The 27,413-nt window shown below is 43.6% G+C and overlaps 1 protein-coding gene across 1 annotated transcript; it reads left to right on the top strand.

Annotated features, from left to right (window-relative positions):
- The first annotated feature begins 96 nt into the window (after positions 1-96).
- On the top strand, positions 97-25,600 carry cep295 (centrosomal protein 295). The gene is made up of 23 exons (XM_079563078.1): positions 97-510; positions 3,583-3,783; positions 5,290-5,411; positions 5,471-5,564; positions 8,373-8,486; positions 8,694-8,834; positions 12,091-12,274; positions 12,605-12,763; positions 13,563-13,751; positions 14,581-14,651; positions 14,730-14,888; positions 15,518-15,588; positions 15,906-16,827; positions 16,909-17,025; positions 17,094-17,190; positions 17,757-17,924; positions 20,317-20,397; positions 20,826-20,926; positions 23,152-23,239; positions 23,335-23,423; positions 24,381-24,762; positions 25,214-25,386; positions 25,448-25,600. Exons 1-23 carry the CDS (start codon positions 412-414, stop codon positions 25,589-25,591), a joined length of 3,966 nt encoding a protein of 1,321 aa, XP_079419204.1. The 5' UTR covers positions 97-411; the 3' UTR covers positions 25,592-25,600.
- The last annotated feature ends 1,813 nt before the right edge of the window (positions 25,601-27,413 follow it).

Here is a 27,413-nt window from a genome sequence, read left to right as displayed (position 1 = left end):
ATTGAGACAAATCCAAACTTGGTCTGTGCTGGTGCTGTCACTCCTTACCGGTAGATGGCGATAATGCGTGCGGTGACGCCCTGATATCTAGAACCATAGAGGAATTGGAGTTGTGATTGTTTGTTTGGACCATAGGAACCATGTATCTGACTGTAAAACATCCCTGCCGGATACAGCGCGGCTAACTGTGCACCGGACACCCTCCCAACCGAGCGTTATCTGCCCCTCGTCTTCAGCCCGGGCTTGAACGGCTCCTGTTTATACTGCCCGTGGACCTGTGCGTCAGGCAGCAGCAGGAGGAGGAGGACGCGGGTATGATGGCGGCGGGCTGTTCAAACTGAGAGCGAGAAAAAGCACGGACACTCCCATAGTTAACTTTTGGTAGCTTTAAGGTGATAAAAGGCCAAAGCAATGAAGAGGAAAGGGGTTAAAGTGGCGCTCAGCCCCAACGAGGAGGTGCAGCTGATCCGAGAGGAGCAGGAGAGGAGGAGGATTCTGCGGATTCAACAGGTTAGTGGAACTCTTCACCTGGCTTCAGATGACTGTCCAACGCCCTGTTAGAACACTTCAGATTATACTTGGCTTCAGATGACTCTCCAACATCCTGTTAGAACACTTCAGATTATACCTGGCTTCAGATGACTCTCCAACACCCTGTTAGAACACTTCAGATTATACTTGGCTTCAGATTACTCTCCTGTTAGAACACTTCAGATTATACTTGGCTTCAGATGACTCTCCTGTTAGAACACTTCAGATTATACTTGGCTTCAGATGACTCTCCAACATCCTGTTAGAACACTTCAGATTATACCTGGCTTCAAATGACTCTCCAACATCCTGTTAGAACACTTCAGATTATACCTGGCTTCAAATGACTCTCCAACATCCTGTTAGAACACTTCAGATTATACCTGGCTTCAGATGACTCTCCAACATCCTGTTAGAACACTTCAGATTATACCTGGCTTCAGATGACTCTCCAACACCCTGTTAGAACACTTCAGATTATACTTGGCTTCAGATGACTCTCCTGTTAGAACACTTCAGATTATACTTGGCTTCAGATGACTCTCCAACATCCTGTTAGAACACTTCAGATTATACTTGGCTTCAGATGACTCTCCAACACCCTGTTAGAACACTTCAGATTATACTTGGCTTCAGATGACTCTCCTGTTAGAACACTTCAGATTATACTTGGCTTCAGATGACTCTCCAACATCCTGTTAGAACACTTCAGATTATACCTGGCTTCAGATGACTCTCCAACATCCTGTTAGAACACTTCAGATTATACCTGGCTTCAGATGACTCTCCAACATCCTGTTAGAACACTTCAGATTATACCTGGCTTCAGATGACTCTCCATCATCCTGTTAGAACACTTCAGATTATACTTGGCTTCAGATGACTCTCCAACATCCTGTTAGAACACTTCAGATTATACCTGGCTTCAGATGACTCTCCAACATCCTGTTAGAACACTTCAGATTATACCTGGCTTCAGATGACTCTCCATCATCCTGTTAGAACACTTCAGATTATACTTGGCTTCAGATGACTCTCCAACATCCTGTTAGAACACTTCAGATTATACCTGGCTTCAGATGACTCTCCAACATCCTGTTAGAACACTTCAGATTATACTTGGCTTCAGATGACTCTCCAACACCCTGTTAGAACACTTCAGATTATACTTGGCTTCAGATGACTCTCCTGTTAGAACACTTCAGATTATACTTGGCTTCAGATGACTCTCCAACATCCTGTTAGAACACTTCAGATTATACCTGGCTTCAGATGACTCTCCAACATCCTGTTAGAACACTTCAGATTATACCTGGCTTCAGATGACTCTCCAACATCCTGTTAGAACACTTCAGATTATACCTGGCTTCAGATGACTCTCCAACATCCTGTTAGAACACTTCAGATTATACCTGGCTTCAGATGACTCTCCAACATCCTGTTAGAACACTTCAGATTATACCTGGCTTCAGATGACTCTCCAACATCCTGTTAGAACACTTCAGATTATACCTGGCTTCAGATGACTCTCCATCATCCTGTTAGAACACTTCAGATTATACCTGGCTTCAGATGACTCTCCTGGTGCAGACCTGGTTTAGTTTTGTACTTGTTCAAAACAGGCTTTTTCCTGATTAAACCAAGTTTAGTGTTAAGTAAAGGGAACAATCCAAAATGTGTTTAGTAGTGGTTGTGTAGGCCTGAGTATAGGGCCTGACTGATTTGAAGGGGGGTGGGTTTTTAATTTAGTTTGATGTAGTTTTGTTTTTTATCTCTCAAACAACCTCTAGTTATATATTTATTATTATAGCAAAAGTTTAAATCAGAGAAATATCGACTGGTGTGGGTTTTTCTGAGGCCGAGGCTGATATTTTTGGTCAATATTTTTTTTTAGAAAGTCTGATTTATAATCCTGTGTATGATGCTTGTAAATGTGTCAGTGTGTTGAACTATGACAACAGGGGGCGCTGTATGGGGAGCATAACGCTGATTTATTCAGGACATTCATGTTTAGGCGGTTCTTCAGAACAAAGACAAAGACAAAAACCTGTAGATTCCAAAAAAAAAAGGGTAAGTCTCTGTCTCTTATGGTTATTAAATGGTTCTTAAATCAGGCTGTAACATAAAATATATCAAATGGTTGTACAAACTTGTGACCAATTTTCACTGCGATGTTTCTCCACTCCACCCTCGGCTTCAGAGATGTCAGCTATTGTAAATACCGAAATATCGGCCCGATATATCGGTTGGGTCTTAGTATCGAAATCGAGAGTTACGTATGTAACTGCGGTTCTATGAATCCCGGATGACCGCCAGAGGTGGTCATGAGGGATGAAAAAAAACTGTGATTTTGATTCAAGTAAATGAAATCCTTTTATTGCACAAATATAAAGTTTAATATATGATATGTGTTACATGAAAAATATTCATGAATCTTATACTAATAAAGTTTCTTCTTTTTGATCAGCTACTGAAAGATAGCAGTTTTTGTAAATCGTACATGAATTGCGAATATGTCCAGATATTCTTGAAAAAACGTTGTGAACTCTAAGTCCAGCACATGTTTGACAGCCCAGTCTTCCTCTGCCCCTCCTCTGCCTCTCCTCTGCCTCTCCTCTGCCCCTCCCCTGCCTCTCTTCTGCCTCTCCTCTGCCCCTCCTCTGCCTCTCCTCTGCCCCTCCCCTACCTCTCTTCTGCCTCTCCTCTGCCCCTCCTCTGCCTCTCCTCTGCCTCTCCTCTGCCTCTCCTCTGCCTCTCCTCTGCCCCTCCTCTGCCTCTCCTCTGCCTCTCCCCTGCCTCTCCTCTGCCTCTCCTCTGCCTCTCCTCTGCCTCTCCTCTGCCTCTCCTCTGCCTCTCCTCTGCCCCTCCTCTGCCTCTCCTCTGCCTCTCCTCTGCCTCTCCTCTGCCCCTCCCCTGCCTCTCTTCTGCCCCTCCCCTGCCTCTCTTCTGCCTCTCCTCTGCCTCTCTTCTGCCCCTCCCCTGCCTCTCCTCTGCCCCTCCTCTGCCTCTCTTCTGCCCCTCCCCTGCCTCTCTTCTGCCCCTCCTCTCCAGGTGCGAGAGCAGCAGAGGAGCATAGCTCAGCACGTCCGTCAGAAGGTGGAGCAGCGGAGGCAGCAGGAGCTGGAGCTTCTGGCGGAGGAGCTGAGGGCCCAGTGGGAGCAGCAGCAGAAGGAGAGAGTGGACCATCTGCAGAGGCTGTACCAGGAGAGCCTGAGTCTGCTGGGACAGGGCCACCGCAACGCCAAGGAAAACGTACGGAAGGGGGATTACCAAGGAGTAGTCTGACTCTGTACCATGTATCTAATATATTCATTCCTCTTATTACAATGTTGTTCCTTCATCAACCACAGTAGACAGTGTAGGACTGCCCAGACTCACATTAACACATGGAATGAATCAAAAACAACTAACGCGTCAATCACAAATGGATAATATCAGGTTTCACGCTTGTGCCTTGAGGAGGCTGGTTTGAGGAGCCGGGACTTTTTGCATAAATCAGCTGATGTCAGTGCGTGTGGTGCAGAGGAGAGAGTGGCTTCTGCCATTCTGCAAACACGCAGGCAGCTGGGATGTTGGATACGGTAACGATCCCCTGTGGAAACAGCGAGGAAACCAGTGTTTAACCCAACTAATGTAATGAGTAGCTTTACTTCATCAAAACACATCCTGTGGTTTTACAAAAGATGTTTGAGAAGAGTCACGTCAATAGCATCGAGTAGAAAAACATGTAAAGAGAGAAATGGAGAAAGGGGATGTGTTTGGGTAAGAATACACTTCTCAGCTGTTTTTTACGTTTACACTGGTTAGTGCTATTTGGATACAGCCATAGGGCGTTTTCATACAGAAAGATTAAATTTAAACTTATTTAAACAGCGTGTGGATCTACATTCCCACCCTCACCTATGGTCATGAGATTTGGGTAATGACCGAAAGGACAAGATCGCGAATACAAGCGGCCAAAATTAGCTTCCTTTTGCAGGGTGGCTGGGCGCACCCTTCGAGATCGGGTGAGGAGCTCAGTTACCCGGGAGGAGCTCGGAGTAGAGTCACTGCTCCTTCACGTCGAAAGGAGCAGCTGAGGTGGCTAGAGCATCTGTTCCGGATGCCTCCTGGTCTCCTCCCGTGCGAGGTGTTCCAGGCATGTCGTATTGGGACAAGGCCTCGTGGAAGACCCAGGACACGCTGGTGGGACTATGTCTCCGAGCTGGCCTGGTGTCGCCTCGGGGTCAGAACAGCTGGAGGAGGGGTGTGTAGATTGGGAAGTCTGCGCATCTCTGCTGAGACTGCTGCCCCCGCGACCCGGCCCCGGATAAAGCGGAAGAAGATGGATGGATGGGTTGGTGGATGGATGGGTGGATGGATGGGTGGATGGGTGGATAAATGGATGGGTGGATGGATGGATGGGTGGATGGATGGGTGGATGGGTGGATGGGTGGATGGATGGATGGGTGGATGGATAAACAGCACGTGTTCTTTTTAATGAACACGTGCTGCTTGACAGGACGATTGAATGAATGTCTCACTGTATTTAACCACGAGAGAGAAATGACCATAGCGTAACATTAGGCTGATGCCCGTCGTCATGAACAGCTGATGGTTGGTTCGTGGCTGATGGTGCGACATTTGGAGCGAGCGCATATGAACATGGACTGAACTAACTGAAGTAAATACAGTTGAAACCAGGGTGGTTTCGGGTGGACATCTGAGCGTGTGTGTTTGGCAGCTACATTCATCTTTCTGTTTTCTATCTGTTTGAAGGAGCCCGACCCGAGTGCTGCAGTGTGTAAAGCAGAGAACGACAGCAGGGCTGAGGAGCGCTATCGCAAAGCCCTGAAGGAGCTCAAGCTGCAGCGGCTGAAGAACCAGGAGAACCAAAGCCGGTAATGATGTTCGTGTTATTGGTACGTATCGGCCGTAAACATAATGCTGTGGTTTGCAGGTGTGCTGATGCCCGGAGGAAGGCACTGGAGGTGGAGAAGACGAGAGCGGCTAAAGTGGCCAGTCTGCCGGCGCCTCCCTGTCAGCCTCTGCAGGTACTGTGGTCTTCAGGCACTTACGCATTTTTTTTTGATGGGCACATTCAAAAGCTTTCTATCACGTTACTGTGTTCTCCTTCTCTTAAAGCACACCCTTGCTTTTAGAAATGCATCGATACCACTTTTTCTCAAAGCGCTCAGAGTACGAGTACTTTTGAGTACTTACTGATACTGAGAACCAATACAAGCACAAGACGCCAATTATACAGTAATCTGAATTTTTCTATTCGCTTTTAGTGATATATAAAATGTATCCTGATATTAATGAGGTATATCACTTTTTGTAAAGATTTTCAATGCTTTATGTTGTGATTTGTTTCTTGGGCCTCACTTTTTACATTTATTCAGATGGAAAGGATAGAAAATACAAGCACACTGTGAACTACACATTACAACTGTGTTGTAATTTTCTAGTCTGATATTTGTATGTCTGCCTATTGTTTCTACTTGATTAGCATCATTTTGCAGAAGATGAATATGAATTGAAAATACAATCTTTTGAATTTTAATTGAATTAAATAAGTTCAGGAACCCCTGAGTCTGGTAAAACTGTCCAAATACAAACACAGTATTTACATCATGTACAGTGTCTCTCGAAAGTATTCACACACCTTGAACTTTTGCGCATTTTGTCATGTTTACAACCCTTAACATAAGGATTTTATTTTGATTTTTTTACTGAACGTTCACACACAAGAAACTGTGAGGTGAAAGCAAAATGATACATGATTCTGTTTTTTGTTTTTTTTAATGGAGAACTGAAAAGTGGGGCGTGCATAAGTATTCATACAGCATGAATGAATACTTTGTGGAACCCCCTTTTGCTGCAATAACAGCAGAAAGTCTTTTGGGGTCTGACTCTACAAGATTAGCACATGTAGAGACTGACATTTTAGCCCATTCCTCTTTACAAAACAACTCCAGCTCTGTCACATTAGAAGGAGAGCGTTTGTGAGCAGCAGTTTTCAGATTATTCTACAGATTTTCAATAGGATTTAGGTCAGGACTTTGACTGGGCCATTCTAACACATTAATATGTTTTTATTGAACCATTCCATTGTAGATTTATCTTTGTGTTTAGGGTCATTGTCCTGCTGAAGGTGAATCTCCGCCCCAGCCTCAGTTCTCTTGTGACTCCAGCAGGTTTTCCTCCAAAATGTCCCTGTATTTGGCTCCATCCATCTTCACAACTATTCTTACAATCTCCCCAGTCCCCGCTGAGCAAAAGCAGCCCCATAGCATGATGCTCCCCCTATCATATTTGACACTGGGGATGGTGCACTCAGGACGATGAGCAGTGTTAGGTTTGCTCCATACAAAACGTTTTGCATTTGGGCCAATAAGTTCAATTGTTTGTCTCATCTGACCAAAGCTCCTTCTTCCACATGGAGCTGTGTCCTCCATATGACTTCTAGCAAACTTCAAACGGGATTTCTTATGGCCTCCTTTCAATAATGTCTTTTCTTCTTCCACTCGTCCATGAAGGCCAGATTTGTGTAGATACGACTTACAGTTGTCCCATGTACAGATTCCCCCAGCTCAGCGGCAGCACTTCACAGCTCCTCCAGAGTTATCTTGGGGCACTTGGTTGCATTTCTTACCAGTGTTCTCCTTGTTTGATCTAATATTTTAGATGGGCGACCGTGTCTTGGTAAGTTGGCAGTGGTGCTTTACTCTTTCCATTTCTGAATGATGGATTGAACAATGCCCCGTGAGATGTTTAAATCTTGGGAAATCTTTGTATAACTTGACGCTGCTTTAAACTTCTCCACAGCTTTATCCCTGACCTCTCTGGTGCTCCTTGACCTTCATGATGTTGTTTAGTGACCAATACACTCCGACCACAGCTCTGAGGGCCTAAAAGAACAGCTGAAATTATACTGAGAGTAGTTTACACACAGGTGGCTTCTATTTAATGGTTAGGGCAAGGTGTGAACATTCTGGAGTCATTAGGAATGTTTTAAAGGCAATTTATTGCACTCAGAAAATGCTGTATGAATACTTATGCACGCCCCACTTTTCACTTTTCTATTTAAAAAAAAAAAAAACAGAATCATGTATCATTTTGCTTTCACTTCACAGTCGTCTGTTACTTGTGTGTGAACGTTCAGTAAAAAAAATCAAAATAAAATCTTTATGTTTAGGGTTGTAAACATGACAAAATGTGCAAAAGTTCAAGGTGTATGAATACTTTCGAGAGGCACTGTATGTCCATGTGTTTGTCCGCAAACAATAAAGCATTTACATTTTTTTTATTGATAGTATGTTAATATATAGATTATATAAAAGTACAAATGTAATGCGTTGCTGTTTAGCTCTGCTCCACTTGCTCCCCACAGAACAACAGACCACAGCATTCACTGCTTTAGATGAGATCAACTCAAAATCATGCTTTCATTGTATTGATAATAGATACTATGAATAATACTATGAAGATAGACTTGTACACTTTTTTTTTCTTTTAACTTTCTGGCATTACTATTAAGACGTCTTCACAAATAATCAACAGATATTTGAAATGATTATCATCTAATGACCGGTTTTGCATTTGCAACCTCATTACATTTTCTTAAAAAGTAATCTAATTACCATACATTAGTGGATTACTACTGGCAACACTGCACCTTCATAGAAATAAGATCAAATGAAATAGTTGGCTAAGAGTTGTCAGCAGGACTTGATGGATTGCAATAGCTTTGTACAGCCTTTTTTCATGAATGTCTGCATGTCTGTATGCTTCAAAGAGGGAAATGAAAACATGAGCTTCCATTGTATTTTTCCAAATATTTCCTTGTGTTCATGTAGGAGGCTGTTTCGAAGCCACAGCCTGTTGTGAAAAAATGCGATGCCAGTTCCTTTGCTGCCACGCACTACCACATGCCTGCGGCGCTGGTGGACCGAGAGACGGCCGCCTCACAGGTAAGCCCTCTGGATTGTTCCTGGTAGTATCAAGTGTGGCCTGTGGAAGCTTTTTAGAAGTCATAGATCAAAAACTTTATTCCTAAATGATCTGATCCTGCCCTACGCTCAGTGAATCTCTCACATAAAAACTGCTAACAACAAAGTATCAATGCCACTGTCCTTTTGAATCCCCAGTGCTTTGCTCTGTCTGTTTGTGTTCCTCAGCCCAGTGCGCGTGTGGAGGCTGAGCAGGAGGTGCAGAGGATGACCCTGATGCAGAGGCAGGAGCAGCAGAGGAGGGGGGAGCAGCAGGAGAAGGCTCGGCTCAGAGGGAGGGAGGCTCTGAGGAGGGAACAGCTCCTACAGGTCTGTATCTTACAGCTGACCCGCACACAGAGCCCCCTACTGGTTACAAACACAACTACAGCCTGTCCCTAAACAATCTTTAATATCGGATAAGCTACATTTAAATTAAAGTCCACTCAGACTTCCAAAATCCTCAAGTTTTCTTGTTTAAGGCCAAAGATGTTAGAATACAGTTACTTAGCTAAAATAGGGAAGGAGGGAGGGAGGGAGGGATGGAGCTTTGGGCGATTTGTGTCATGTGAAAAGCACTATACAAATAAGCTTCCATTCCAAATAAAGACTAAAACTCCATAAGCCACAGTTCACGACAGCACAGTGTGTCATGTGATGTTCTGTGATCTGCAGCCCCACTTTTAATTAGTGCTAAATAAGTTTAGAACTACGGAAACTCTGAGCTGCCAGTGTGAGTGAAACATTTTTGACTGTGCTTTCTCGTTCCAACGTAATGCCAACTCGTTCTAACGTAATACCATCTCGTTCCAACGTAGATGCCAATGTCGTTCTAACGAGTTGCCAAAGTCGTGTGAACGACGTTTTAAGCCCAACGCAGACGCTTGACGGTGCGGCAAAAGAGCCGCCTCCTGTGATCCAGACGCGGTGCCGCGGGGTAAACACATAGGCCTACGTTTTTGACCTGCTGCAGAGGCACAGACGGGTCTCGGCTGTGACAAACAGGGAGACCACCGTACACTTTGTTTAAGGGGATGATGGAAGCAGCGGGCACAGAACCATCATCAGGGCTCAGGTGGAGCATGTTAAACTCGCCAGCCCACTATTAACCTGCAAAAGAGGGCCACGTTTTCGCTCTCTCTCGCAACACGGACATACGTGTCTTATTTAAAGCACCACATGGCTTGAGGAAAAGCCTCTGAACTGAAGTGCCCTGACGCGCCGCCTGTGTCGAAATGGACGCGCGTCAGATGATGTGCCGCGGCTCTGGTGTGCGTTGGGCTTTTGGCAACTCGTTAGAACGACATTAGGTGTGTTTGAGATGAGCCAGACGGACGCAGTTTTGACAGCCGACTGCAGACTCTCGGTGCCGGTTAGATTTCTGTCCAACTTGCTCCAGACGGGCTCTGATGTCACGGGGGCACGGAAAGATCGTGAGACCCCAACAAGAGCAGCCGACTTGACCAGCCGCTGCATCTCTCCAGAGGCAACTGCAGCGGCTCCACGGCCCCGTGCATGATGGGAAAACACCCACCTGTCCTCACGCTCAGGTGATTGGATACGAGTCTGTGTGATCACAAACGTGCTCCTCGCCCCCTCCCCTCTCCTCCCCTCTCCTCTTTAGATCTGAACAAATAAACTATGACTGAAACTATTAAAGTTCTGCATCGCCCCTAAAATAGAGCTCATGTTTGATGCTTTTCAAAACAAACTAATGATTTAAAAGGACGTGTTTTATCTCACAAACTTGAACAAACAAACGAATGGGAAAGTTTTCTCTGATGAAGAATGATGTCTCTGGAGTAAAGGAAACAGAGCAGGAGGTGAATGACCTTTATTTAGGATAAACTTTAAATGAACGCAATATCTGAACGAGACGCTGCGAGGCCAGTCTCGTTGTTCTCTGCATGTGGAGGGTCGGATTGGCTTCTGACTTTTTTCTCCGCCCATCTTAAACACACATAACGGCAACTCGCTAGAACGACATTGGCAACTCGTTAGAACGAGTTGGCAATACGTTCGAACGCCTTGATATCACGTTCGAACGACTTGGTATTACGTTCAAACGAGAAAGCGCAGTCAAAAATGTTTCACTCACACTGGCAGCTCAGAGTTTCCGTATAGAACAGACGCTGCCACAAGCCTAGCCTTGACCAACATGTTTTTACACATAATTATAAAGCATATCAAGGTGAAAGTATTGAAGCATTCAGGATACAATACTGATTTGACACATTTTAAGTCAAGAAAAGTCTTAAAGGAATAGGCCACCGTTTTTCCATACTGAGATATGTTCATACCTTAGCTTTGACGAGTTCTTTAGGACCTGTCTGGTCTTCACCCGTGCCTTCAGTCATGTAAACACAGCGCAGACGGCGTTAGCATTTAGCCTCTCCCTCTCTCCTCTATAGCTCCAAAACAGGTCAAGATTGAAGCTACCAAGCTCTTCCACGTTTTCCCTCTTTAAATATGGTTACGTGAAGTGTTCCACTACAAAGTATAACTAGAAATGCAATGGCTGCGCCATTGCGATTGACTGCGGAATTGCGGGAAGCGAATGCAGAAATTGCATAAACTGTTCAAATTGCATAAATTGCTTAATTTGCATAATCTAATTTGCATAAACTGGTAAAATGCATAAATGTCATGCTGCATAAACTGCATAAAGTGGTAAAATGCATGAATGGGTTAATTTGAATAAATTGTGTAAATTGCATAAACTCTTTGAAATTCATAAATCCTAAATGGCATAAACTCTTAAGTTGCATAAACGGTTTAAAATGCATAAAGTGGTTAATTTGCATAAATTGTTAATATTGCATAAACTTTTATATTCCATAAACTGGTCAAACTGTTGAAATGGCCTCAGTGCTTGATTGGCAGAAGCTGCACAAATGGCTGAAAGGCCTGGAGTCTCCTGATTGGCTGGATTCCCCCATACACACTAATGCAAAAATTTCAAACTCCCGTATAAAAAAACTGGAAAACTGCAGAAGGACAATTTTTTCTCAAAACCCACAAGTTGCAGAAGCTGAACATGCACAAAGTGCAGAAATTGCATAAAATGCAGAAAAAAGTGCAGAAAAGCATGGATTTGCGGCAGCCCCATTATAAGTCAATGGGAAAAATCTCCGACATTTTGGCCGATTGCGGAAAAACCGTAAGTTGCAGAAGTCCCAAAAGTAATAGCACCCTTCTCCTCAACATGCGGAACATTTTGATGCATAACTTGCATAAATTGCACAAAGCATGAAGGTGCTGAAAGCTGGAGAAAATCGGGAAAAAGATGGAAGAGGAATAATAATAAAGAACATGAAAACCAATAATTGACTGCGGAAGAATTCCGCAGTCAATCAATTACACAAAATTAAACAATGTGGATTTTCTAAGCGGATAAAAGGGGGAACTATATTGTAAGGCGTAATAATACCAGGAGTAGTTCGAAATCCGCGCAGTAATCTTCACTTTACTTAATTATCAGATACTTCACATGTGATGTTTTAGTTTGAATGCCCATATCAAGTTTCCAGTGAAGATGGCCGTTGTAATGCACACAGACAGACAGAGTGTGATGTGATGTGTTCAGGACCGCGGGCGTCTCCTGCTGGAGCTGGAGCACATGCAGCAGACGGACCTCCTGAGGAGGAGGCAGCAGGTGGGGGACATGCCACGGCAGATCTTTGAGCCTCTGTACAGGAGACAGGACACACAGTTGGACCTGCAGAGGGACATGGAGTTTGCCTTTGAGGACATGTACAGCGGAGAGAGAAGTAGGACACTCAGACAACTCCTTATCTTCATATAATATAACATTGGTGCTGTTTCAGACCCAGAGGTGCTTTGTTTCATTCATGCAAATAGTGTTTGTTTGTTTTGTTTTCTTATTTTATTTTTTTCAAATTTTCCCTTTAATTTTTGGAAGACTAGCTCCTGACCAATGCGATCTAAATGTTTTATATATTATTATTTTCACCTTACCTTTGGTGTATTACATTTTGAAACTGAAAAGGAAGCAGTACAAGTACTTCCTGATCCTTTTCTAAATGAAGTCTGAAACATGGGCCCTTTACCAGTAGTTTATGTGTTCTGTGACGTGCCAGGAGTGAAGGGGGACCTGCTGTGTCACCTGGTGCCAGAGCCTCTGCCCCCGCCCTCCACTGACAGCCTCTGCCAAGTCCTGGACGTCACACAGGATGAACTGACTCCCACTGACCAGTCCCAGGCTGAGCCAGAGGAGATCATGCCAGACCCTGTGGAAGGTGAGAACGAGCATGAATGTGCCAGAAACTCCATAGGCTCTGTGTCATAGCAACATGTTGTAAACTTCCTAGTGTTTCCTGTGTTTTATTCCTATGGAGGATTAAATATATGTGAATATTATATTTAAACAGTACACGGCAGAAAATAAGATGCTGTTTATATACTTTACCAGAGTAGACTTCTGTGTTTATAACTTTTTTTTTTGCAGTATTTTTTTAAATTACAAGATACAACCTCAGGACTCTCCAGCCAAATAAACTCTTATGGAAACAAAGCGGCTAATGCTGTTACGCTATGTGAATGTTTCTTCACTCCAGATACAATTCAAAACATGCTAAGTGTCTTTATATTGAAGGCTGTGACTAAAAGCAGAGGTTCACTTCACCTGTGCAGTGGTTTTGTTAAAGTTTTATCATTAGCTGATCATCTATGAGTTCACATGTTGTCATTTCCAGTTTGAGCGGCATTTTTCCAAGTCTGAGGTCAGAAATTTACCAGTGACCAGTTACCTGGAACAAGGCTTGACATTTAAGTTTTCTTCCATCACTTTAAATCCTATTTTATTTTTAATTTACGTTCAAATGTGGACCGAAAGTTGTCTTTACCCTACACCAGCTAACAGAGCTTCTTCATTGCCAAAATATGACACAAATATTGTCATATTGTCATTGTCATAAATAGCTCAAGTGTAAAAGTGTTTATATAGAAAATGACTCCAAAGGTGAATGAGCTTCATGTTTCAGCCTCAAAGTTGAGCATTGATAAAAGTGTGTTAACATATGAGTCTCTTCCCTTTAGATTCTCTGCACACAAAAGCATCAGACGACGGCAACGCGGCGCCTCCGAGGCGAGGTCTGAAGAGACTGCTGACCCGCATCCAAACCCAGAGACGGCGTTGGAGCGAGAGTGAGGCAGTCAGCACTGGCTCCCCCTGTGGGCAGGACAGCAGCATAGACACGGGCTCGCTGACAACTGCAGACAAACACTGTGAGCACATTTTTACATATGAACACATGAGGAGCTCATCCGTGTGCTGCAGGTAAACACATCAGCGTAAATGAGCCACAACTGTAGAGATGTAGGGGAATCACAGTCTAAAAGCATCGTAAAGTAGATTCAAAAACCTAGTTGAAGCAGCGGAAAAGAGAAAGGAAAACTCCCACAAAGCAGAGAAGAAGAAGCTAAGGCCTATTTGTTGGATAGTAGTAATTGACTGTGACTGTCAGTATCACTCAGTCACCTGGTCACTCAGTGAAATCACTATTTATCATAGGGGGGTCATGCTGTATGGCCATATCACCTCTATAGTACAGTCATAACCTTGGTTCCATAATAAGTAAATAGGTTAAGGTTAAGGTGTACTTAAATGTGTTCTCTGCATTTGACCCGCCCTTTGATGCCGCTGGGGCGACCAGTGAGGAGCAGTGGGCGACGGCAGGGCTGCACCTGGGGACCCATCTCCAGATGAGCAGCCAGGCTGATGTTCAGTTCACCTGGCTGGAGGATTCACCTATTGTACATGTTTTTAGTGGTAAGGGAAACCGGAGTACCCGGAGGAAGCCTACGCAGATGAGCAGTGAGCTTTTCATGAGGGATTGAAGAAATTGAAGAAACTTCCAAAAAGTCATTTGTATCTGTGGCAAATGTTGAAGGGCCTTTATTTAGCTTTTAGCCATAATGTGTCCTCATCCTGCACTCAAAAACTGGGACTACATTAAAAACATCTTCAGTCCTATGTGTTATTCTATTATACACCTTGAAATCATCATTAAGCATACTGTAGGACCTTCAACAGATGACCTTTTCTCTCCATCAGCTGCTGCAGACGTGGAACATTCAGCAGCTGTTGCAGATAAAGCCCAGGAATTAGAAGAACAGAGGAGAAAGGTAACTTTTTGATGTTTGGGTGACTAAATTGCTGAGTGATAGAAGTTAACCTGAGACCTGCCTGTGGCCCGGCTGCAGGAGGAGGAGCTGGAGAAGAGGAAACGGGAGCAAATGGAGATCCTCGAGCAGCTGGAACATCAGCGGCTGCAGCTGGAGGAGAAGCTGAGTGAAGCCCAGAGGGAGAGGGCTGTGCTGGAGACCTCCACCACCACCTCCACGGAGCACACGGACTCCACGGTGAGCACTGTGCTAGGCTTTCATCGGGCTAAATGCTTTGTTCATAGATATCTTATTGTAATTTGGGAATTTGTGGAATATTATGATTATTATCGTATTGATTAACAATGATTACTCAGTCGAAAGAGGCCTTAAAGATGCATTTATCATTATTTAGCACGCCTGAGTAGCTGACATCTCCACGGTGTGCTAAGTGCTAACCACACACACACCGGATGCTTTGTGGATGTAATAAAGAAAACCCACACTTCCACTTCCTCCTTCGCTGGCGTGATCAGGGAAGGGTCTGCTGATCAGATGACTACTTTTTACAGAAACTTCCACCACAAAACAAAATTCCATTTACATTTTAGCCATGACGGGGCAGTACACACACAGTTTTAGACGGTTTAATCTATAATGCAAAATATACTTGTTTACACTTAAATAACAAAAAAATAGTTGGGAACAGCAGATAATACTCTAAAAACATCAGACATACAGTTTATCGGCAGAAATAAAGTTGGTTTGGCCTTTAGTTGCACTTTAAGACTCCTTGGACACGGGTATTTACTCGGTGTGTGTGCATCTTCAGTCCTGAGTTTTTCTGAGCTTTGTTTATTGTTAGATTCAAATCTTGACTTCCACAGCCAGAGCCAGTTGCTGGAAGCCACTCCATGAAGATGGAAGAGCAGCGATGTCGACTGCTCCAACAAAAGGAGTAAGTAACAGCATGCTGGTTTCTAAGAGACTGAAAGGTGATGATAAAGTTTTAGTACATTCGAATCTAGTTTTGTCAAGGATCTGGGCCTTTTGTAAAACTAGCGTCTCATGAGAAGACAATAATTCTTCATTATGAGCAGACTCATTGTTTTAATACATGATTGTCTTGCATTGACTTTTATTATTGCTCTATTACCTTTGACATTGTAAATGAATACAGTTTGCCACTCTTGACTAAGTAAAATCATGATGCCCTTGTTATCTTCTAGTTTTTTCATTCATTCATACATTTCATTTATTCTACAACTGTTTCAGAATCCATCAGAGGTCGGTGGAAGTGGCTCGTCAGCGCTTGGAGGAGTACCAGAGAGCTTTACGAATTCGATACAACATGCTCACTGTTACGCCTTTAGTTGTTCCTCCCTCTGCTGCACCTCCACCCAATGTTCATTCAGCTTTTCCATCTTCCCTTGTGCCTCCTCGGGCTGTTCCCCTGACAACTATTGCTCCGTTAGTTGGTCATACTGCCTCGTTTCCTCGAGCTGTTTTAACCCCGTCTGCTGCTCCTCCTTCAGCTGTCCTTTCAGCTCTTCCATCTCCTGCTGTTCCTCCTTCAGCTCTTCCATCTCCTGCTTTTCCTCCTTCGGCTGTTCCTTCAGCTCTTCCATCTTCCGCTGGGCCTTCTAGGGCAGCAGCCCTGACAGCTATTCCTCCGTTAGTTGGTTGCCCTGCCTCGGTTCCTCGAGCTGTTTTTACCCAGTCTGCTCTTCCTCCTCCTGCATTTCTCCCTGTTGCCATTCATCTTCCTGCCATCACACGTCCTGCTGATCATCTTCACCATCCAGGACCTGAAGAGCGAGCCCCTGTTCCCACACAGACGGCGTCCAGAGACCTAGAGCCAGTGCGTCCTGGTCCTCTCTCAGACCCAGGCTCGGACAGTCTCACAGTCCTCAGGCACAGAGCGTTTTTAAAGTTTCTCCAGGACCGACTGGGTGTGACTGAGAGCGATCCACAACCTGACCCGTTGGGACTTCCATCCTCTCAGCCTAGCCCTTCAGGCTCTGGGGGAACTAGTCCGAGTGTTCCCAGTCTGTCTGCCTTCACTGCTGCAGCTCCCAGTCCCTGTCCCAGCCCCTCCGCCGGGAAAGGCCGTAATGCAGCTGTCTCCACTGTGGCGTGTCCAAGTGGATTTGTCTCCAACAGGGCGGGCCCTGGGGTGCATCCAGACCCAGTCGTCTCTCCAGGCTCACACCCTGGTCCCTCTGTGTCCCAGGGGGTTGGAGTGGGGAGGGAGAGGATGGGTCCAGGTTTGAGTGGAGTGGGAAGACAAAAGCTTGAACTGTGGGACAATCAGAGCATGGCGTCACAATCACAGGAGGAAGAGGATGTTCCAGCATTGGACGAGCAGCAGCCAAGACCAGAGGAGCAGGAGCAGGTAGAGAAAAATGTGGATACTGTAGATGTTCAGTCACTGACGGCTTTTTCTTCTTGATGTCTTCACAGACACGCTCCAACCTATTGCAGACTCTTATCAGAGCTCTGGAACGCTCAAATATTGGGACTCAGCAATGTGAAGATTCTGATCAACCATCTACTCCTGGTGAGGCAACACAAAGCATCCAACCAACTGCAGGCTACAGTCGATAGTCACAAGCTCTACAGTGTCGTGCCCCTTTTAAAAGAGACTTAGGGCCAGTTTCCTCTTCTAACATATACACTTTCAATTACCTAATCTTCACAATAAGGTGTTTTTGCACTGTAGATTTATGTGGGAAATCCAAACATCAAGGGCTATTTTGTCAAAATGCCCTTTTCTAGTGCAGTGATGACATTTCCATCTATCGGCTACAAGCACCAAACTTTCTAGTCTGGTAATTGTACAGAAGATTCAAAAAATGTAAAAGATTTTATTGTCAATTCATATGAATTGAAATTTTTGTTTATCTCCAGTCCTTGGTGTGGGGCGGGGTTGGGGAGTGAGGGATGGAAGCTCAGGGAGGGAAGGGAGGGAGTGTGAAAGTATTAGTTAGTAGTAGTTTTCAGAATAATTTTAACTGTCTAATTCTTGATTTAAAGCCTGATTTATCGAACTTTGAACCCCAAAAAACAAGGCGAGGTTGGTTTATTCGTACCAAAAGCAATGTTTTTGAGTGAAGTCCTTCCCAGGCTCCAGGACTGCGTCCTCTGGGTGCTCCTCGGTGGACTCCATGCCTCCATCAGCAGCTCCAAAGCCTCCAGTGTCCAGATCCAGGCTGGGCTTTGTGGACATCGCTCTGCACCAGCTCAGTATGATCGAGGAGGTGAACACGCCGGCCAGCCTGAGCCTGCTGACCGGTGAGCTCTCGTTTTATCGTCACTCAGGTTACGCTTTGGGTCGAAGCTTCCAAGTAATCAGGACAAAATATCGTTTTGCAATTTATCGCAATATGTCTTTGTTGTGATGGGACTATACGGGGTTTAAAAATGTTAAAATGATGTATTTTCCTCCCCCTACATGTTCCAACAATGTCCTAATGTGTAGAATGAGCTCAGACCTGTTCACCACAACTGCCTCTAAAATCCTGCACTGTCACTCAGAAAGGTGTTACTTTGGGTCGAAGAAGCTGCAGTTACATGTATGACCTGAGGTGGCAGTAGTGAGTATAAAATGGCAAACTTGCATCTAGCCCCTTTAACCTCTTAACTCCCACATTAACCAAGTGCATTTTCTCCGGTTTGGCCGGCCTTGCCCAAATCTAAAAGTCTCTTGCCTGGAGAGCTATAGGCCAGTGGAACCTCTCATTTGAAAGACCGTCTTCGCAGATATGTTTCCTTGTGTTGCCTTGTTTTTTTGTTTTGTTTTTTTACCGCATTTTTGACACATTTTTCCATTGTTCTTTTGTGGCTTTTTTTAAATCACATTTTTGACACTTTTTCCATTGTTTTTTTTGTCATTGTTTATTCTCTTTTGTGGCTTTTTTGTTGCTCTTTTGTGGCTTTTTAAAATCACATTTTTACTACTTTTTCCATAGATTTTTTTGGGTCATTTTTGTCACATTTTGCCTTTTTTTTCCATCATTTTTGTTTTTTATGCTCTTGTGGCTTTTTTGTTACATTTTTATATAGTTATTTATTTGTCATATTTTATTCTCTTTTGTGGCTTTTTTGTTGCTCTTTTTGTGTTTTTTATTGTCACATTTTTCCGTATTTTTTTGGGTCATTTTTAGTACTCTTTTTGTGGCTTTTTTGTCAAACTTTTATCGCTTTTGTGATATTTTTGTTTTTGCTGTGCTCACGTCCTCATTTTCATCTCGTTTTTTGTTGCTGTTTTGATGCGTTTTACATTTGGGTCATGACAAACTGGAGAAAACGTGCTCAGTTCAGGTGGGGGTTAAGAGGTTCAAGCTGTGGTTCCTGATCTCTCTCACAATCCCTCCTGCACATCTAAATTGTTCAAGCAAATTATTTATATGCACGTTTCATGCCTGAGTACAGCTTTGAGCGGTGGCAAATTATATAAAATATAAATATTTAGTGAAAGACAAGACATCTGTTTATTACTGTGTAATAGACATACTCTGAGGCGGCAAAAATACAATTACTTTACAACAACAAAAAGTTAGGTACCCCAGCTTGTAGTCAATATGGTTAATACCTGTTTTGGTGCTGATTGGTTCCAACAAAAGTGGATACTTAAGATGTGTCTGATAGTTGCAGCTCTCAAAGTGTTTCACTCAGTGTGACACTGCTTTATATAACCTCTGAAAACTCAACTCGTGCTTTCTGCATTCAGGGTAAAGTGCTGCACTTCATTATAATGACATGTATTGTAACAAAAGTGTATCGTCCCAGTCCTAGTAATCAGTGTATGTCAAGTAGGGCTGCACGATATTGAAGTGACTTGCGATATGCGATACGGCTGTGCAATATCGCGATAACAATATTATTGCGATATTTCACCAAACATGATAATGTTCCATTTTTTTCAGCAAATTGTGTCAAAAGAAGACTTAAAAAACACCACATCAGGACCAAAACAAGGGTAGAATTTAACAAAGCTAGTAAATGTTCAACTAAAACTGAACTTTTACTCATGACTTCAATGCATGAGTTTGAGTTTGCAAAAAAAATGGGTGGATCTCAGTCAGATGAAGGCTATAGTAATGTTGAGATATATTGTGGCTTCTCGCGATACGGATATTGCATCAGCTAATATCACGATACGATATTTTTCGCGATATAGTGTGCAGCCCTAATGTCAAGGCGAGGTGTGGGTCGAGGCGTGTGGCCGATGTAAGTTCGGAGCCATTCCTTTTAAATATAGGGGACCGTGAAATGCAGTGGATTCCCCGCACATTTTACGTCGGACCGACTGCAATTATAGAACATACAAAAACATCTTTTTTCAAACTGATTTAAAGTGGCTGTGTTTTTTTTACAAAGGAACAGAAATGCTCGCAAAAAAACAGAATCACCGGTTCTGGAATGAAATCAATAAAAAGATCCGATTATCCAAACATGCTTCTTCGTCCATCTGGCTGTAGTTTCACTCACTGTTGTAGACTCTGGAGCAGCAGTGTCTGTTATCTGCCACTGGTTTTTTTTTCCACTGTCCAATAAGTCCCTGTTCAAAAAGTATGAAAATGAAGATTATGCACAACTGCGGCGAAAACAGTTGGCGGTGTATATTCCAGCAGCTCGGTGTTCCGTGTTGTGGACTTGAATAGTTGCACACCTTTATGTGCAGGGGAAGGCGCAGTGGCTGCAGAGGAGTTCCAGGGGAGGAAACAGGCGGACGACTCCGCCTCACCGAGCTGCTCCCTGTCTGGTACGTACAGCAGGAGCCATATGTTAACATGCACTTTATAAAAAGACGCATTTGCATTTTTTCTCACTGTCTGACATGAAACCAGAATTAACCTTTATTTTTTTTTCGGTCAAGTAGAATTAGAAAAAAAAAAAATCTATTTGTCAAATTCTAGAGATTTTTTTAGAAATGTTTTTGTTGGCTTGTGGAAGGAAAATCCAAAAATGTTTGACCCAAAATGCACAGAAAAAACAATGCTACCAAATATTTATGAAATGTATGTAAACTTTTGACTTTGTAAAAACTAACATGAAACCGTGTAGAAAATTCTATCTGTCATTCTCCTGAAATTTAGCGCATAAAAATCATTTTTTAAATTCTAATTGACCTAAAAATTAAAAAAAAAGTTAATTCTGGAGGCTACAGCTAACACCCGTGTGTCCTCTCAGACTTTGCCCAGTTCATGGATTCACCACAGTCCCTGGACTTTGGGAGCAGAGCCAACTACTCCGGGTCGTCTGTCGTCTCTGGTTGGAAACATCCCGCAGAGGTATTTACGCAGGCCAGTTTGGATCTGCCCTGTCTGTGTCTACAGTCTCCAACTCTGCGTGTCATATCTTGGATGATGATAGTACTGCGTTCCAAATTATTATGCAAATTGTATTTTTGAATCACTGACATTAATCTCAGAGACCTGTGATGATTAGTTTTCAGGTTAAGCCCAGTCAAGGGAAAAACTACTGAAAAAAGGATGTTCTACTTTATTAAGCAGATCATAATTTTCAAGCAATACGGGAAAGAAAAAAGATCTCTCTGCTGATGAAAAGTGTGAAATAGTTGAATTTCTTGGTCTAGGTATGAAAACCTTCCATATTTCATGAAAGATTAAGCGTAATCATCATACTGATAAGAGATTTGTGGATGATTCAGACACACTCAGGTTTGTGCAGATAAAGGCACAAAATGGACGGTTTCTGCCAGACAAACACATCAGATTAAGAGAACAGATGCTACAAAGCAGCATGCAGGTGTTTGAAGCTGCTGGTGCCTCTGGAGTCTCCTGAACATCAAGGTGTCGGACCCTCCAGAGGCTGCAGTTGTGCATAAACCTTCTATCCGGCCTCCCCTAACCTGTTCATTGAAGCTCATGAACAGAAACGGCTGCAGTGGCTCAGAAATACATGAGGACTCATTTTCAAACAGAAATCCAAGCAGAAACTGTCCAAAAACTCACAAGTTTAATGGATTTAAGAATTTTGAAGCTGCTATCACACAAGGGCTCCTTTGGTAAAATATAACTTGACCTGTTAATATTTTTTGGATTGAAATATCTTTTGATTTCAGTAAATATGACCTCCTAATGCTACAAATTCAACAAATGACCATTTTCAGCTAATTACGAGCTTTAAAATGTATTGAAACGATGAGTTGCATAATAATTTGGAACAGTAAATTTTGAGGGTTTTACTATATTTATTTTTGAAAAACACTGTTATCACTGGGAGATTATTTCAACAACATTTAAATGATCCTCTACCAGTTGAAGACTTGAAAATTATGCTGACTCTCATTTGAGTTGACAGTTTAGAAAATCTTAGAAAAATGTCATTTTGCATAATAATTTGGAACACAGTGTAATTTAACAACGTTAACTCAACATGCTCAAAAAACCTATCACGTCCACATTGGCCTGTCATGATGACAACATTTGAAGTTCGATGTGTTTAGGCAGGACAATATTGTTGATTGTGTGATTGTGATGTTATTGAGGTACACTTAGTGGCATTGAAACTAGAGGTTTACCGACATAGGTTTTTCTCTGGCCGATGCTTATATTTGGGGATTTTTATTGGCCAATGGTGATATGCAAGGCCAATATTTGAGACCAGTATTTTTGTCTGGTCTATAATCCCATATATGAAGCTTCTAAACTGTAAACTGTGTCTGTGAACTATGACTCCCAACCCCTGACTTTCTCTGCTCCGCCCCTGCTTGATCCTCTCCTCACTCTGTGCTGTGAGAGGCAGCTCCATAGATCGCGCTACACAAAAAAAGGCAAAATCCTTAGAAGATCTGTTTGGGGGTCACTGCCCCGAGTGCCCCAATGACCACGGGCACCACGGATGCCTTCACCCTCCAGGTTTTCTCCAGCTCTTCTCTGAGCCCCTGGTGTTTCTCTAGTTTCTCGTGTTCCTTTTTCCTGATGTTGAAGTCTTGGTATTGCTATGTCGACCACAACGGCTTTCCTCTGCTCTTTGTCACCACCACAATGTCCGGTTGGTTCGCCATTATCATTTTGTCCGTCTGTATCTGGAAGTCCCACAGGATCTTGGCTCGGTCATTCTCTACCACCTTTGGAGGTGTTTCCCACTTTGACCTTGGGGTTTCCAGCCCATACTCTGCACAGATGTTCCTGTACACTATACCAGCCACTTGGTTATGGCGCTCCATGTAAGCTTTCCCTGCAGCATCTTACACCCTGCAGTTATGTAAAGCTGGATTGTCTCACTGGCACTCAAAGGACTCAAAAGTTCGGGAACCGGAGAAAGGACCTACTTTGCTACTTTTTATGACATTATTTTTTTTGGTACCTGATTTCTTTTTTCTAAACCAGTAGTCCCTAAACCTTATATTCAATACCATACTGGTATGGTTTAACAGTACCCAGCCCTTGTTGTTAAGAAAGTTCAATGAATGTTCCTATGTCTTTTGACTGCATCTAAAGCGTCTATTGTGCATGTTGTTTGTCTGGTTCTCGTTGTGTGTCTTCTCCAGCCTGAGTGCAGACCTCAGCCCAGCCTCTCCAGCACCATCTCCACGGGCAGCTACGTCAGCACAGACCCCGAGCTGCACGCTCAGCCCGGTCAGCACTGCACACTTTCATTCTGTTGAAGATGTAGTCACTTACTGTGGGGCGTAGTTCCTCTGCTCATGTGCCTGTTTCTTCCTGTTCATCAGACTGTGAGCGTGTCCATGTGCAGAGTCCTGGACATGGACAGAACCATGGGGGGGTTTCAGACCAGGGGACAGCACCACACCGGCCCCAGGTCAGTGCACTCCTCCTTCTGCCCACCCTGCTGATTCAGGCTTATCCTTTGGTTTGTGTTTGAGTGAGAAAAGCTTGTTTATGTCATATATTCTTTGATGTATTATATGCTGAGCTAGTTTTTTCAACTGTTGTCCCTGGGAAAGGTGTATAATTATAAAACGTATAGACACTACATACACACATAACATCTGAAAGATTTTTCTGTGACTTGCACAAGGTCATAGAGTTCAAACATTAGACATAAACATTTGTAGATATAAAGGAGCCCCCTATGGCCCCCTGAGAAACAGTTGTTTTTTTTTCACCTTTATTTAAACAGGAAAGTCTCACTGAGATTAGGAATCTCATTTCCAAGGGACTGAATAGTTTCCAGAGGGGAAACTATTGTACATATTTTTTGTAATAGTGGAAAGCAGAGGAAACCTACGCAGACCCTGCGAGAACATGCAAACGTCACAGAAAGGCCCCGTCCAGGTGGGAATCGGGGCGGGTCACTCAGGTGGGTCACTCAGGTGGGTCACTCAGGCTCTCCAAGCCACTGCAAGACAGGGACTTGTTTCTGACTTCAATCAAGCTTTTATTAGTGGTAACCATAGGCAAAAAAGCGCCCTCTGCTGGCAGAAAAGGGGCCTGCCAGTTTGAGCAGAACTGCTCGGAGTAGCTGATGATGTTTTATGAGATTTAAAATATGTGTAGGTCATTAGGTTCTTTCTGTTTTGAAATGCAAGTCCAAGCGCTTCTGCAGAAGAAGAAACAACCAATGAAAACAGGATTACTCAGACCTACATGTAAAGACAGATACTCCAGAGGGTTCATTCATAAAACTGGTTTACTCCATAAACTGTTTATTACTATGGAAGTAATCCTGGTCCGGACCAAGGGCCCAGTGATTCCATAGTTGGGAGTGAATTCCCTGCTGACCCTTTTCTGATCTGTTTTCTGGTGGTTTTTACAGTTCGCTCCTGTGGACACAGTCCAAGCCCTCCCCCCAGACGAGCCCTCGCTGTTGGAGAATGAGGACTCCTTCAGGCCTCTGCTGGCTCAGATGTCCGACCAGTCCGTGTGCCCAGGTGCAGAGGATGCCCCGGGTCCAGAGGATATTGCCCCGAGTCTGGAGGTGCTGGTAGGACACCCCTCTGCTCACTCGTCGGTGATTGGACAGATGCCCGGCTCCTCACCCCGGATGGTCTGGGACAGCACTGTGAGCCGCTGGAGGGAGGGCCTCTCGTATGTGCCTGGTGGGACGTGGCAGACCACCGAGCCAGAGTTTGTTTCAATAGAGCGCCCCCTAGAAGGCCCTGGGAGAGATTCCAGTGCTGATGCCTCCACCAGCTCAGGTAAGACTTGGAGAGAAACACAGGAGACATGAACTCGAGACATTGCACTAGTCCTACCATTCAAGTCTGTCTGTGCTTCCACAGAAGAGGGATAAATCCCCTCTCAGAGCGTCAGGCTGATACACAAGCAAACATTCAGTAGCTGAGAGCGCCTGAGAGAGCCTGAGCACCACAGTCAAGGCTCTGGCAGAGATAGTACGACTGTACAGCCTGACCCAGTATGATAAACAGTGATTTAATGTTATCCTCTAACACCTTATAAGGCCTTAATTTTGGCATGAAAAAGATTCTTAATCGCAGTCAGACTTTCCTGGTGAAATGAAATAAATAAAGGTAAAATAAAAATGGCCCAGGTGTAAAAATAACTCACTGAGGCCTCCTGGGTCAGAGAATGAAACTACATGCTGTCACAGGTCCGGCTGCAGCTAGTCCCCGGTGTTTGTGTCCTCAGGGTTTCACCAGCTCCAGGCGGAGGTCACCCACAACCAAACGGAGACGGCTGACCTCCTGGACCAGCCTGGGCATGAGCTGTGGTCCCCGGAGCAGATGAGAGCCGAACCCTGCCCCCATGAAGGCCTGTCCCAGTGGTCCCCACCTGAGGCCCTCCTCTGGCCCACTGTGAAGGTAACATGTTTACATGCAAAATCAGCTCCAAAGGGCTTTCTCTATCAGTAACTCTCCTCAGGGCCCAGGGGGGGCGGTAGGCATCCTGGAGCAGTCCCAGATCACTTTGGTCAGCTTGACGGACAGCAGCTCGGATGAACACGAGCCGGGAGCGGAAGAGGAGAAGGAGGAGGAGGAGGAGGAGCTTTGTCCTTCAATATATTGATATGTTAGAAATGAGTTAGGAAAGTTTGTATGAGTTTGGGCCATAAATCAATAAAACATTTTATGAAACATTTTGTCCTTTGTTTTTCTCTCTCTCTTGTTGCCATTAATCTGCCCTTTCTCTTTGTGCTGCATCTATCTACACTCCCATCTTCATTATTATTATTGTTAATATTAACTGATAACATATTCATTGATTTGGCATTATGTAGAGATTATGCTGACAATACTTACCCAAAAAGTACAATTTAAAAACAATTTCAACAAAAAAACAATTTGGGGAAAAATAAATAAAGAGGGAAATCAACTTGTAAACATGTTCTATAGTTATGGTAACGGTGCCGGTGTGAGACTAGATGACTAGAGCAGACCTCCTCCTGAGGGGCAGGGGGTGCCTCCTGCTAGCGCCTCCTCCACTGTGTGGGGTGGACGATTCCACTGAGGGAAAAATCAGTTCATTCTCCTGTCACACTGGAGCCAGGTAAAAAATAAATAATGACAAAATTCTTTAAACATAAAATAAAATAAAGTTTTAAAAAAACAATCGTCATCTGCATAATCCTCACGAATCCCAACAAGAACCATTCAACAACAGAAGTATTGACGATCGAAGCAGTACTTGGATTATTAGGCCAAGATGATTTTCAAAAACAAACATAATGTCTTGAGTTTTGTCCTCACATGTTACTACATTGAACGTTTGATGATTATGTCCAACATGTTCAGAACCAAAGGAAACGTGAGGGGGGGCCCTAATGAACTGTTATAATGGGGATCGCGGCTTCAAAAGGTTGAGAACCACTGATCTAACCACACACACGCTGCTTTTTATTATATGTTGCTTTTGTAGTTATTCCATTTCCTTTACTGTACTGTCTCATGTCAATGTATTATTTATGGAAAAACAAACAGGATTTTTGCTATTTATTTCTTTTCTTTTTTTTCTCTACAAGATAATAATAAAATGGTCCAAAAAACATGTCTATCACTTTTTTTTTACCTTTTTTTTTTTTTTTTTTTGGTTCCAAAATTCTGCACAAAACAACATTCCCTCTGTTCAGGGGATTGTAAATACGTTAACCCTGTAATTCTGTGATTTATTTGTTGCGACATGAAAAATACAGAAATAAAGTTGGTTCATTCATAACGCACTGTTGTGACAGAAGATGGTTTACTTGTTCATGAGAATAAAATGCATCAGAGCCATGGGGGGGGGGCGTCTTATGGCTAGGCTGTGCATAATTCCTATTTGATTATTTTGCATGCAATACCAAAACTCTCCACAAGAGTGTGCTGCAGCTCGCTGGGTGCTCAAATATTTTTCCTAGGACAGTTGGTAAATGGTGGACATTCATCATCCAATCAGAGACGTATTAGGATTAGGCACCAGCCCACTATCCTTAAGGTCACTGGCTAGGGCGGGGTCAGGGTTAAGCTGATTGGTCGATATATGTATGACGTTTCACTCTTGTGACTTATGACTGGTTGATCGACCAACTATCCTAGGAAAAATAGTGTCGCACCTTGGCTTCCCACTGTCTTGAACAGAAAGCAGGAAATTGAATGCATTTGGTTAAAATTTCCCAGGGGGGGGGGGGGGAACCTCCACATGCCTCCAACCCCCCCGACAACACATTGACAATAATGTGACCAAAATGTGGCAAAGATGAGGAAAAATAGTGACGACATAATAAGAATAGTGGCAACAATATGAGGACATTTTTCCTCCAATTTAAGAATTGATCACTTTTGTCGGCGTTACACTGAAAATGCAGTGGTTAAAATCCTGTCCAACAATCTGAATCAGTATTTTTGTTCCCTGT

This window comes from Gobius niger, assembly GCF_951799975.1.
Source record: "Gobius niger genome assembly, chromosome: 1".
In the NCBI taxonomy this organism is placed as follows: domain Eukaryota; kingdom Metazoa; phylum Chordata; class Actinopteri; order Gobiiformes; family Gobiidae; genus Gobius; species Gobius niger.
This window is presented reverse-complemented; position numbering and strand designations above follow the sequence as displayed.